At 50.7% G+C, this 13,545-nt stretch overlaps 1 protein-coding gene across 1 annotated transcript; it reads right to left on the bottom strand.

Annotated features, from left to right (window-relative positions):
• Nucleotides 1-447: 447 nt before the first annotated feature.
• On the bottom strand, nucleotides 448-13,281 carry CD8B (CD8 subunit beta; the record flags this gene model as incomplete). The annotated part of the gene is made up of 6 exons (XM_053924465.1): nucleotides 448-1,167; nucleotides 2,982-3,135; nucleotides 3,218-3,254; nucleotides 4,820-4,909; nucleotides 9,136-9,228; nucleotides 12,915-13,281. Coding segments are annotated over 5 exons (639 nt in total), but the record flags the coding sequence as incomplete, so codon positions are not given.
• Between the last annotated feature and the right edge of the window lie 264 nt (nucleotides 13,282-13,545).

Below are 13,545 nucleotides of genomic sequence, written 5' to 3'. Positions count from 1 at the left end.
ATTCTCCTTGCATTTTTCTTCTCTGACCATCGATGCTGAAGGGCAGTAAAAAAAATCAAGGGACATGTGACAGAGATCTTGATGTCTTTCACCTTTTTTTAGTGCAAGGTCACTGGTCTTGAGGCCGGGAGTCCCTGGGTTTCCAGCCCCGACAGAAATGAACGGGTGCTAGTGAAGGCAGCTTGGGAGTGGGCCAGAGGACCTCAGCCCCCGAGGGACCTGCTGTCTGCCTCCGTGTGGCCTGGTGCTTACCAGCCCCTCGGCCCTCTCCACACCTACGACATGAACTATAATGTGCTGTGGGGACACATGAGGACATGTTGTGCGGCCAAAGGAGGACGTACACGTTTTATCCTTATTTCTTTTTAACTAAGCATCGACATCTTTGCTGCATAGATGTGCTTTTGTGCTTTTATATCACATGAACCATTTGATTTTTTACTCAGGACTTTATTTTTACAACAAAGACATTTTTATAAAAAGAGAACAGAAAGTGAAAGGAGAAATATACAAGCCATTAGAAGGCAGAAATGAAGGCCAAGGACTGAGAAGTGCCCACTGGGAGATGAAGTGATCTCCTGCACCCGAAACCCCAAGTTCCTGGCCCTGGAGGCAGTCCTCAGAGACGGACGGACTATGAGGGCCAGCTCAGCCCCTTCTGGAGGCTTCCTTTTCAAGCTGGGTCTGGCCTCTGGGGCGCTCCGTGAGGACAGTGAGCCCCGGCCTGGCAAGAACAAGGGAAAGCCAGCCCAGCACTACCCCGTGACTCAGGTCTCAGCGTCATTGCCCTACCAGAGCAAAACAACTTGCGGGCGGTGGCTGGACGGCCAACCCCAGAGGTCCCAGCCTAGCCCAGGGGGAGCACAGGAGCAGGAAGCGGAGCCACGGGTGGCATTTCTTACTCAGTGCTCAGGGTGCCTGAGGTGCAGGAAGTGTCCGGGGCTCTGGAGCCTTCTCTCTAAGACTCCAGATGACCGACTAGCAAGTCGTCCCCACGCACAAGGCCCACAGAAAGAACGTGCAGAGTTAAAGCAGGCAGCTTCAGCGGGTCAGTGAAATTTTCACTCAGTGTGTCCCTTCTCTCTCGTTTTTCCAGATCTCATTCATACTGACCAGCGTGGTTTGTAGCAGGACACCAACAGCGTACTCTCTGCTCATTTATAAAACCTGAAAACAACAGCAAGTTGTGAAACCACTTATTTTCAGACAAACGCTATTGAACTCCTGATGCAGACAAGTGGCAAACAAGGAACAGGCTTCACTCCGTTAGTAGCCTGGGCCAGGAGTTCTGTGTTTTTAGGGCCCATCTTAATCATTAAAAAAACTTTTAAAGCTAAAAGAAAAGCAGCCCAAAAGGCTCTAGCTTTGAAGAGTGTTACTTCCTGCAGTACCTTCTAAGATAAGCTCTTCCCGAATGCACACCAAGGGGCCAGAAGGTGGAGGCCCGCTGGTACAGTGGTTTTCTCAGGCCAGTTAGAGGCTGGGCTGAGGATGTCTGCTCCAAATCGCACCTTGACTTTGGAACAGCTTATCTGTGAGGCCCACGGATTATTTTGTCCACACCTGGATCTTTATAGCAAAATCAGAGGTGGCTTTCAAGCTCTTTTAACCACAAACCCTTTTGTTCAAATGATGTCTCACAGGTAAGTGTAACCATAGGTAACAGATGTGAGCCAAACTGTGAGCAGAAGGCGAGGGGCACCCAGGGCCTCACCCATGAGCATCCCCAGCTCCTTCTCTGCCTCAGTTGATCCTCAAAACCCTTGGGTTTGCCAAAGTATAAGGTCCTGCACCCAGCTCCCCATGGGTCAGTGTCAAATCACTGGGGAACAAGTTGAAGTGCAAGGGTGAGTGGGGAGCAGAACCACAGGCGGTTCCCCGAGGGGGACTCATTCTCCATAAAAGAACATTCTGGAGGCCTAGGTTTAGACGAATTCACTCAAGTTACTGTCTTTTAGGTAGGGGTTAGTTTCCAAATGCAGCATGTAAGTTGAAAATTGTACACAGTTAAAATTATCACTGAAAATTGCCTATAAAATATAGCAGGCATGTTTAAGCAACTATGTATACAAAATATTATATATGTGTATATATATGTGTATATATATACATATATATATAAAATAGTGTGAAGCATATAACATGGAGAGCTCATACGGACATTATAATTTTAGAGTATTTAAAAATGCATTTTGTTTTTTGGTTGTTGGCTTGTAGAGTTGCCTTTCCTAAGTGATATGACCTTGTGCTGTGGTCGCCGCGAGCTTGGTACCGTTATCCCATTTTGTAGACGCAGAATCAGGGGTTCAGGGAAGCAACTTGCCCACAGTCACATGGTGGGTGAGTGGCAGACAGGATCCAAACCCAGATCTGCCTCCTGCTGGAGCCAGAGCTCTTGAGCACGAGGCCCTGCTGCCCTTTTCAATCTAGAGGCCTGGGCTTGCTTTATCTTCAAACAACTTTCTGTGGAGAGGGTTGCAATTAATGAGATGGGCAGTTGTGACACATTCTCTAGTTTGTGGAAGAAAAACCAACCCAAGAACACTGTCCATGGCCCACACGGGGTCCAGAAGTCCTTGAGGCCTCTGGCCTGCTGTCCCTTGGCTTCTGCCTGTGCTGACACAGTTCAGTGGGACCAGTGGATGAGGTGTCCTTAGCCCTGTGTGTATGGGAGTGAGCTGGTGGGTTTGCTAACCCCTGGGAGCCAGGACCAGGAGTTAGCAAACTCCTGTGCCGGGGACAAGCAGCACAACATCCAACCCCAGCAGGGAGGACAGTGGCCCCGGAGGGACCCACTTGCTCTTGCTTTTACCCAATTCTGCTCTTTCCTACTCCAACTGCTTTGAGCAAGGCTTTCAACTGCTCTGTAAAAATAACCCTCCTATGTCATGCAGGACCGAGCCAAATAAAATAATGGGTAAGGGCAGGTAAGGGTCCAGGATCTCCCATCCTGTTCCATGCGTGCAAGAGCTGCTTGTTACCTCTGGGAGGGCTGAGAGCTGACTCTCCCGTACTTGAAATACATCTTGTTTGTTTAGGTGATCTCTTGTCCTGAGCTCTGTCACCCCACGGACTTATAGAGTCTATGATGTTTTCTGAAGGTGGTGTCTGGCTTTGGCTCCTTGCCAATGGAGGCTGTGAGCACAGCAGGGGCTGAGGAGCCGGGACCACACCCAGGGCGGCGGCGTGGGCACTTGCCCAAGGCCCAAGCACTTACTTTTTCATGAAGCGAATCCGTGCTCTCCTCCGCTGGCCTGAAAGAAGAAACCAAGAGCACAAATCAGCTGACACTAAGCCACAGGGAGCCAGGAGCAGGAAGAGAGGGACAGCTAGCACCTCAGACCACTCCACTGGTGCCAGGCTCTTCATTGGTTTCGTGTGCTTTAACTCCCTTAGCACTCCCAGCAAACGTGGGAGCGGGACACTACTCTTATCTCCATTTTGTACGTGAGGAAACTAAGGCACGGAGCAAGCGTGTGACTGCGTGACTCGCCCAAAGTTACGCAGCTGGTAAGCAGTAAAACCAGAATCACACTCAGGTAATCTATTCCAGCCTGTGTATCCGTAAACATGCTGTTTGCCCTTCACAGCACATCAGGAATGAGAGGTGGTAGAGACGGGTAGTCTTGAACCTGTGTATTTGGGAGGTGCACAAGCTTTCCCATTGGGATAGAGCACAGGTGGCAAACCCAAGGCCCGGGGGGCGAATCCAGCCCTCCACCGTGTTTTATCCGGCCCGGCACCTTGTTTCTACCTGACAGCAGCGCCGAGCTCTCGCTTAACTGTTAAGGAGTAGTTACATTTATACAGTCCTAAAATTACACTCGGCCCTTTGAAGGCAACCGCGAGGCTGATGTGGCCCCTGGTGAAAATGCGTTTGACACTTCCTTTATCATAAAGGAAGGAAATAAGAGCATAGCTATCTATGAGTCTATCTTATCTTTTATAATTTTTTTATGTTTGAAGTACATTAGATGTGCTTCACACATAATACACTAAATAATGTTTGCAGATCACTGAGCTTCTACGGAGCTCTTAGAACAGGGTAAATGGACCCCTTGGTGGGAGGCAGCTGCACACACAGATGTGCCCATGACACATCTATCTAGGGAGAGGGTCTCTAAGTGTCATCACGTGTCCAAAGGAGACCTATAAAAGAGTCTCTGGTCTGGTCCATTTTACTGAAGCCCAGAAAGGGTGAGTGAATTGCTCGAGGTGGCACAGGTGAGCCTGGGGCTCTGGTCTCTGCGGCGGCTGTGCAAGCCTCCCCTGCAGCTGGGAGAGGGGGCGCATATGACATGATTCTATCTCCACTGTGGCGGAGAGCAGCAGCCATCTCTGAGTTTCCCTACAGCCTCGCAGAGGGGGAGGATTTCCAGCTTCTGGAAACAGAGCCCAGACCCCACTTCAATCTCTCCTATGTACTGCTTTCATCCCAACTGCCCACGGAAGTTCCTGCTTACTAAGCACAGGCCCCAGCTGGGCACTTGGGGCAGGACTTTACAAACAGCCACCCTGGGAGGTAGGTACTATTGCCCCCGCGTGCCTCTGGGAGGCTCAGAGAGTCCAGGACACACAACCAAGGCCACTAAATCAGGGCGCAGCGGGGTTAGATCCTGCCTGACCCAGGCTTGTCTGTCTCCAGAGACAGGGTGGTCTCTGACCCCTGCACGTGGTCTCAGGCGAGAATCACAGCTGGAAACACCCCAGGTTCTCAGGCTCACAACTGCCCCGCTCCCCTAGAGAAGGAAGGACCCTCATGGACACCTCCAACAGCAAAAAAGGGGTGGCCAAGATGGCCTAACAGGGGACAACTTACAGTACAGGTGAATGGACACAGCCAAGGACACCAGCAGAATCAGGGCGCCAGTCACCAGCAGGCCGAGGGTCAGGGGGCCACACGGTGGGCCTGGGAGACACGTACGGAACATTTGAGACACACAGATCAACACAAAGAGGGGAAAATCAGCTAAAAGCCCACCTCCCAGAGGATACCACTGTTTGCATATCTTCTTCTAGTCTTTTTTCTAGGCACTTTAAACACATCGGGATAATTTTATGTACAAAATTTCATGCCCCACATCCAAATTAAAACTCAAGATCTATTTGTATTCAAGGGAATTAGACCATTTTAATGGTCTAATGTTATGGGGGTTTTGCCATTTATTTTTAAATTTTTTATTTTAATTTCATTGAAAAATAGCTGAATATATTTTCACTGTAAAAGATTCGAGTGTATGAGTGCCCCATTGACACCCTCAGCCTTCACAGCAACTAATGCCGTTTGCTAATTTGATGCCTTTCCCTTTGCGTTTTCATGTACTCAATACACAGTTTGCACAGGCACATGTGGTCTGTTAAAAACACAGTGGGTTACATTGTACACGTTGTTCTGCAGTCACTGTATTCGTTACTTAAACATTCTTTTTCTAGCGGAGTAACATTTGACTATGGATGTGGATCATTTTGCCATCAGTGGGCACTCTGTTTATTTCCTGCGTTTTATAAATGACTGCAGAGAACACCCTGGTATGTTTCTTCTTACGCAGGAGCCTGCCTGACACACATACTGACACAGGACCTAATAAACCGTAGGGTGTGTCCAGTTTAAGCTGTGATAGATATTGTCAAATGCCTTGCAAACAGGCTGCACTGATTTCCAGCCCCAACTTCCAACTGTGCACCCTGCCAGCACTTGATGTTATCAGAGGTTTGGGTTTTTGTCAGTCCAGTGGGTGAAATATATTTTTACTTCAGTCCCTTCAATCCCTTGATTATTTTTCAGCCTCAGAGGTTTCCGTCTATTGGCCACTTCTTTTTCTCCTATGAGTTGCCTATTTGCTCCTTTGCCCGTTTCGTATGCTACTTAGACAGTAGAGTGTACATCACCAATGCCCCAAGTCTTTCTCTGACACACTTCGCGCCTCTATGGTTGGTGCCTGAGTAGCTGAGGGGAAGAACCAGGATTCATGGGTGAAAAGGGCAAGGGATCACAGGTGAAAAAAATTAGAGTTTAGATTTGAATTTTAACTGATACCTATTATGTGTCAAGTATAATACTGCAAAATTCCATCTTGAGAGGAAGGAGGGTATTACTACCATTTTTATTCTCTCATTTTACAGTTCAGAAAAACCAAGATTCTGGTTTTACTGAAAAGGCAGGGACGGAGTATAAGTCCAGATCCTCCGCGTTCTAAAGCCCCTGCCGGCCCCACCACGACAGCCTGAGGGCATGGGAGTTAGGGAGGCCACTGAGTGCGCCCCTCCATGGGGGGCAGCTCGCCTTCACCAAGGCTGGGTGGTGCCATGTGGAGGGGAGCTCCCTACGCTGGGTGAGAGGCTGCGTAGAGGTCCCTGAAAGCCCTTCCTACCTCTGAGATGCAAGGGTTTCTATCTGCCTCCCTCTCACCTTCTCCGTGTTCTCTCAAAAACATGATGCTAAGAAGCCAGGCATGAAAAGTCCGCGTATTGTATGACTCTGTGTATATGAAATGTCTAGAAGAGGAAAATCTACAGAGAGAAAATCTATAGATACAGAAAATCTATCATATAGAGACAGAAAATCTAAAGTAGGTTAGAGGTTTCCAGGGGCTGGGGTGGGAAGAGAAACTAACTGTAAACAAGTTCAAAGGATCTTTTGGGGCTGATGGAAATGTTCTAAAACTGGATTGTAGTGATGGTTGCATAACTTAGTAAAGGTACTAAAAATCAGTTACATGCTTAAAATGGTGAATTTTATGACATGCAAATTATACTTCAATAAAGTGATAATTTTTTAAAAAGTAACAGAAGTGGGTGAAAGTTTCGGGGTCGTGCGGAGCGGGAAGAGCCCTTTCTGAGGATGGGGTGGCTTCCTGAAGGCGGGCGTGGCTGGGCTGGGGGCCAGCAGTGCAGCTCCAGGCCTCTGTGCAGCGCAGCCTCCTACCCAGCATGCGCGCCAGGAGAAGCCGTTGCTTCTACCAGAAGTGCTACAGCCTGCCTGGGCCAGGAGCTGTGGCCAGAACTGTGCCCGTGACGGGCAGCTCGGGTTCCTTGTCCTCACTGGGGTCTCCTGAGGTCTGAATCTCACACTTCTCCTGAGACAGTGGTTTAGAAACTGTCCCCCAGGACCTCTCAGTGTCTCTCCAGGGACAGCAGAGCCTTGGGGAGAGGGTGCCTGCCTGCGGTGGCCATGAGGGTTTTTTTATTCATGATCACAAGCTGTGGCCCCGTCTGGGTGCCCCACCAAGCAGAATGCCTAGTGGATGGCATCTCATTTGATCCTCCTTCCCTTTCGCCAGGTAAACAGCCCCATTTCACAGACGAAGAAACTGAGGTTCAGACAGGCTGAATCACTTGCCTCGGGTCACACAGTATAGGCAGTGGTAGACAGGGATTATCACCGAGGCCTGGCCAACTGACCACTAGGCAACACTGCCCCATGGCCCCCACCCCAAGTGCAACCACCACCTACCATCCACTCCACACCACTTGGCTGCCTGTTTCTTCTAAAGAACCTACTAACATTGGATTTACATTTTGCCCCAGGATTTCGCTGAAGATTAATATTAGAAATGAGGTAAGAAATTAGAAGACTTTTCACCCTTCACTTATGGAAGTGTTACCGACCTCACTGTCACTCAGCCGTCCTTACAGAAGGAGGAACACATCAGAATTTGAGGCGGGGGGGGGGGGGGGGGGGGAGGCTCCGACGCCCGCGCGGGCTGTGTTCTTCCATCCTGCGTGGTTGCGCCCTGTTGCTTGGAGACCGGCCTTGGCTTTAACCTGATTTGCCGACTCCTTCGGGGCTGGGACCGCAGCGCAGAGCCTGTGTTTGCGAGCCCAGCTTTCCGGCCCTGCTGTATTTTCCTTCTGTCCTTTTTTGTTGTTCCCTGCTTGCAATCCTTTAGGCGGAGTCCTGGGGCATCAATTTTGTAAAACGAGGTCACTCTGCCTCCACCTTTGTGCTTCCTGAGACGCTGCCCTCTGTACACAGATTCCGATGTTCTTTTCCCAGGACCTAACGCGGCCGCTTCCCTCTCCCACCCCCTACTCTTCCTGGGACTTTCTGTCTGTTTAGGACAAAGCAGCCCCAGGAGCACGGGGCAGCCTGGTGTGGCGGCTTGTGTTTTGTTCTACGGGTTGGAGCAGATGGTATTTTCTGTTTGTCGCCACCAGCTTTGGGGGAACAGAGGTCAGTATTTTTCTAGAAACACATTTGGTGTAAGGGTTCACAGTGCGCGTGCACGTGCGTGCGTGTGCCGCAGCTGCGGTGTCTGTGCCGCGGTGGCGAGCTTGCTCACCCATTGACAAACACACAGTGAGCACACACTGCGTGTTAGGCCCTCTGTCGGGCGACAAAAGTGCAAGGGTTTAAAGTTCTGGTCCTTTGGGTTGGGTTCTTTGTTAGTTAACACCTTTGTCGAGTACAATTTACGTATTGTAAAGTTCGCCTGTTTCAAGTGTATAATTTCATGTTTTTTGGTAAATTCATGGAAATGTGCAACCAGCACCACAATCTGATGTTAGAACATTTTTATCCCTCCCCTCAAAGAAATCCTGCACCTACCGGTGGCCACGCCCCTTCCCCCCCAACCCCTTGGCCTTAGGCAACCCCGAATCTACTCGCTGTCTCTACGGAACAGCGCATTCTGGACTTTTCATATCAATGATATCATGTAGTATATGGTCTTTTGTAACTAGCTTCTTCTACTGCATAATGTTTTTAAGATTCATCCATGTTGCAGCGTGTATTAGTAACTAATTCTCGATTATGACCAAGTAATATTCCACTGCATGGACACGCCACATTTTGTTAGTCCATTTGCTTTGTTTCTACTTTTGGACGACTATGAATGATGATGCTAGCAGAGTGTGTGTGCAAGTTTTGGGTGGACTTATCTTCTGCTAAGTTTTGTCCTGTGACAACTGGCGAGTGTGTCCCCCACTAGACTGTCAGCTGCTGAAGGACAGCACAGCTTCCCTCTGACCCCAGCTCAGGGCCAGGGGGACAGGCTCGAGGGGGTGTACTTGGGCAGAGCTTAAAGGACGAAAGAAGGAAGGAAGGAAGGAAGGAAGGAAGGAAGGAAGGAAGGAAGGAAGGAAGTGACAGTGCCTGCTGTGCTTCTGAGAGTCTAGGGGAGTGGGAAAACTCACCCTTCCGAGTCACCGAGCTCGGGAACGTTCGGCACCTTCTCTTCTTAGTGGTGGTCTTCTTGGTGGGCTGGGCAGTGGTGGGAAGGACGTAAACTACAGAAAGCAAGCAAGACCCATATCTTAGCCAGGCAAACAGCAGGCAGACTTAGAGATAAAACTTAACACTGCACTTCATTCCTCCAGGTACTGAAGTCCTTGTGACCACTCCCTAGGCTACTCCGGAGCTTCAGGGTCACAGAACAATGGAACATTTGAACTGCTTCCCCAACTCTCAGATCTATCAATGGGCCTGTGGACAGGGTTCAGCCTGGAGTCCTGGAGAGAGAGGGGTTCTGGAACTACACAGAGCTGAACAGAGACCCAGCACCCTGATTAACCATTAGCCAGTGTGTAACTTGGGGCGAGTCCTATCACTTTTCTGTGCCTCAGTTTCCCCATCTACTGAAATAAAAATGGTCTTTGCCTCCTTCTTGGGGTTGAAGTGAGAAGTAAATTAGGGACGGGGTGCCCAATGAAGTGTACAGTAGACGATGCTCTGCCTGGCTGAAGCTGTGGCTCCACTTGAGCCGAAGCCAGAGTCCCCAAGCCCGGCCAATCCCTAGGCGCGTGCAGGGCGCTCATGGAGAGGAGGTAGGGTGCCTGTCCTGCATGTCCAGTCCTGAGCAGGCCGGCCCTGGCCCAGCGGCTCAGTTGGCTAGAGCATCCTCCCGACAGGCCAAGGTTCGACCCCCAGTCGGGGCACAGGCAAGGATCAGTCAATGAGTGCATCAGTAAGTGGAGCAACAAATCCGTGTTTCTCTCTCTCTCCCCCTTCCTATCTCTCTAAAAGCAATAAATAAATTTTTAAAAGCACCACTAAGGGTGTATATGTTGGGATTTTCTTTCCTTCTCTGGTGTCTTTAAAAATCATCAGAGCCAGAGGGACCTTTAGCCTAATCTCAGCCTTTAATTTCAAAGGTGAACGCCAGCAAAATTAAGGGGAGAAGCGGCCTCGGAGGCCCTCGTGGAAAGTGCTGGGCTGGGACCCCAAGCCCCTCTCCTGACTCCTGGGTGGGTCACTCCTCTGTTTGTGCTCTAATTCAGTGTCACATGCAGAAACGTTGCGATAAAACAGGGGATCAAGTACACAGAGCAAAGGGAGACACTTGAGGCACTGGGGTGCCGAGGAATGGTGTGAGCACTGGGTGCCACTGTATCCGACCTTCGCCTGTGTGAGCCGAGGAAAGACGTTTTACTGAAATGACTTTCTATAAAATAATAGGAAAAGGAATAGGGTGAAACCATGAACTTAAACTCTGTAGAGTCAAGGGGACAGTGGGGGCAGCCAACAAATTGGTCACTTTGGGGCTGGCTTCTTCCATATAAAAAGTGGACATTTGGGACCCTCAGCACACTGTGCCTCCTCTGGAAAGTGGAGATAACATGCTCTGCTCTGCCTGCTCTGCGAAGTTTCGAGAAGAGCCAACTGACCAGAATTAACACTCAGCTTCTACCATGAGCTAGTGGCAGTGCCGAGCACTTCAGCTGGAGTTTGCTGAGCCCAGCAGCTTTGGGGATGGGCACCAATGCGCTCACATCACCCCCGAGGAAGCCTACGCACAGTGAGCTGAAACACCTTGCCCAAAGTGGGAGAGACAGTGAACAGGAGAGCCAGGACCTGAGTCAAAAGACCCTGCTTCTAGGCTCTCGCTGTGCCACGCTGCCTTGGGGTAAACGCTCTTTCACAACAAAGTGAGGCACATCAGGTGGACCGGCGGCCCTGGTCGCCAGAGTGCAGGGCAGTGGTGGGGGGGTTGGAAACTAGTGTAAAAAGAGACACCAGGGGCTCTCCTGCTCTGAGAGTGCGGGAGGAGCCTGGCCCTCTGCGGGAGATGCCGTAGCTCTCTGTTGTCCCCTTCATCCTCAAAGCCCCAGAAGTGTTCATTCCCCTTGCTTCATGCACGAGGAGGCTCAGAGGTCTCTTCAGGGGTCGGAGGTGAGCCTGCAGGGAGCCAGATCTGTAGGACCTGAGTGCTTTGGCTGGGCACAGTGTTCTGGGTCTGATGGGGGTTTGTGGACAGCCTTGTTCCATTTTAATTTCTTCTTGCCCAGAACGAGATCCCCTTGATTCCTCCTGACACTCCCCACCCAGTTCAAATCTCCTTTCTCTTCTCTTTGAAAGGGTTGGGGCCCAAGCTGTGTGCTTAAGGAGCCTGAAAAAGGCCGTCTTTCCTGAATACTTTCTCTACCAACCGGCTTCTTCCTTCAAAATGCACTGACTTTCTGGCAAGGGTGGGCACTGGCTCTGGACCCCCTCCCCTGGGGAGATGATGCGGTTGCAGGCACATGCTTTGGGGAGGCACTGCCATTCCTGGAGTTGGGCTGCGGGAGGGCTTTGGAAATGTCAAAACCAAGAGTGAGTGGGTGGAGGTGGGGGAGCTTCTGAAAAGCAGCCTGTGCTATTTCACCATCCACCTTTCTCAGACCCTGAAATCTCATGAGTGGAAAAGATGTGGGACTTACAGAGACAAAAACAATAAACCAAACCAAAACCCACACCCCCGACACCAAAACCCGATTTTCAATACAGGAATCAATGAACAAACCCCAAAGCCCGCTGCAGATCTCAGGCTGAGTGGTCTACCTCCTGGGCAGCCCCCTGACATTCTCAGTGCCCCCAGGGTGAGGAGAGCCCAGGTGGGTGGGAAGTAGGACAGTGGGAGGCTTTCAGGGGGTTGGCCCCGGGGTTAACTGGGGAGGGGGCAAAAGTCAGACGTGGGCCTCTGAGAATTTCTGCCCCTGATCCCTTTGTGCCTTTGATCCTTTTCATCCGCACTGTCCCATACAGCAGCCGCTCGCCACACGGCTACTGAGCACGTGGAACCCAGCCAGCCGGCCCAGCCGCGCTCTTCATGTATAACACACATGGCATGCTTAGTATAAAAGGGGAATATAAAGTATTTCAGTAATAATTTCATCTTGATTACACTTTGAAATGATACTGTTGATAAATTGGGTTATATAAAATATAGTATTTAAATGAATCTCATGTGTTTCTGTTTACTTCTTTGAACATGGCTGACGGAACATTTTCAATTACATCTGTGGCTCACAGTATAATTCTCCTGGGTGTGCTGACTTCACTCATAAGGAACTGCAGCTTCTAAGGGCCGGAGTGGGTCTCGGAGGCCATCAGCAAGCCCATGACACAGATGAGAAAACTGAGGCCCAGTGAGGAGACCGCCCAAAGAAAGGCACACAGTGAATCTGCAACAGCATTTGCAGCTGGTCGTGGGGTCCAATCTCCTCATTCCCTGCAACTTGGTATGGGTTCGAGCCCTAGGCTCACATTCGGGATGTGAGGCACCCGCCCCTCACTGGCCCTGTGTGCTCACACAAGGGATTTCTAAGACCGTCATCAGGCCTGGGGACTCAGCCCAGTCCAGCCACAGTCTCAGGTGGGCCTGGTATGGCTGAAAGACAGCGCTGTTCTGTCCCCATAAGAAACAGTGATGCCTCTAAGCATCTCGTTTACAGTGGGAATTATAACAGTACCTACCTCCCAGGATTGTTGGCAGCATTAAGCGAGAGAACTACGTAAAACATTTGCATGTGCTTGGCCCTGGGTGAGTCTCAGAATATGCTTTCTGTTACTGTCAGCTGCAGTGCCACTGCTCATGGCCGTCGTCCCCTCCTGTGGAGTCGGGCTCACTGAGAGTGGGGGTAGCCCCCATGCCTGGGCCATGCCCAGCAAATGGTAGGTGCTCCATGCTATTGATAACATTGAACCAGGGTCTTACCCACAGTCAGCTGAGTTCCCTTCCCAAAGGTCAGCTCAGGGGTCCCGATGGTCATGCAGAAGTAGACACCACTGTCTGCAAACTTCACGCTTTTGAGACTGAGAATGGCCCGGGTTGACACCTGTTTCACAGTCAGCTTCTCCTGCCCCACGTTCTTGCCATACACAGGCTGCTTTGTAGGATCCCAGGCGGCTAGGAACTCGTAGTGACTGTCCACGCTTGGGGCCTGGAGCTGTCTCAGCCAGTAGATGCGCGTGTTAGCAGGGGAGGTTTTGACTTCACAGAATATGTCCACCTGTGTGTTGTTCTGAGCCACTAGGGTCGGAGGGCTCTGCTGGAGCACCGTGCTGCTGTGGAGAGCTGCGAGAAGCAGAGGGAGCAGAGGTCATCAGCACATTTTCCTGGCCACCGCGGTGGAGCCTCAGAGCCACCCTGAATCGAGTATCAGAGGAAAAGCCATGGAAGAACCTGCCCAGTTGCAGGGTCCAAAGGCTGTTGTACATGCGGCTTGTGGTTCCTGGACTCAAGAGCTCGAGCATCCCACCTCCCAGGAGATCGTCTGCAAGGCCGGCGTTTACTCTGCCAGTTTTACAAGGGAATCGGGGAGCCAGCTGCCATTTGTTGACCACAT

This window comes from Desmodus rotundus, chromosome 5 (assembly GCF_022682495.2).
Source record: "Desmodus rotundus isolate HL8 chromosome 5, HLdesRot8A.1, whole genome shotgun sequence".
In the NCBI taxonomy this organism is placed as follows: Eukaryota; Metazoa; Chordata; class Mammalia; order Chiroptera; family Phyllostomidae; genus Desmodus; species Desmodus rotundus.
Note: the sequence above shows the minus strand (reverse complement) of the source record. Positions and strands in the feature narration are given on the sequence as shown.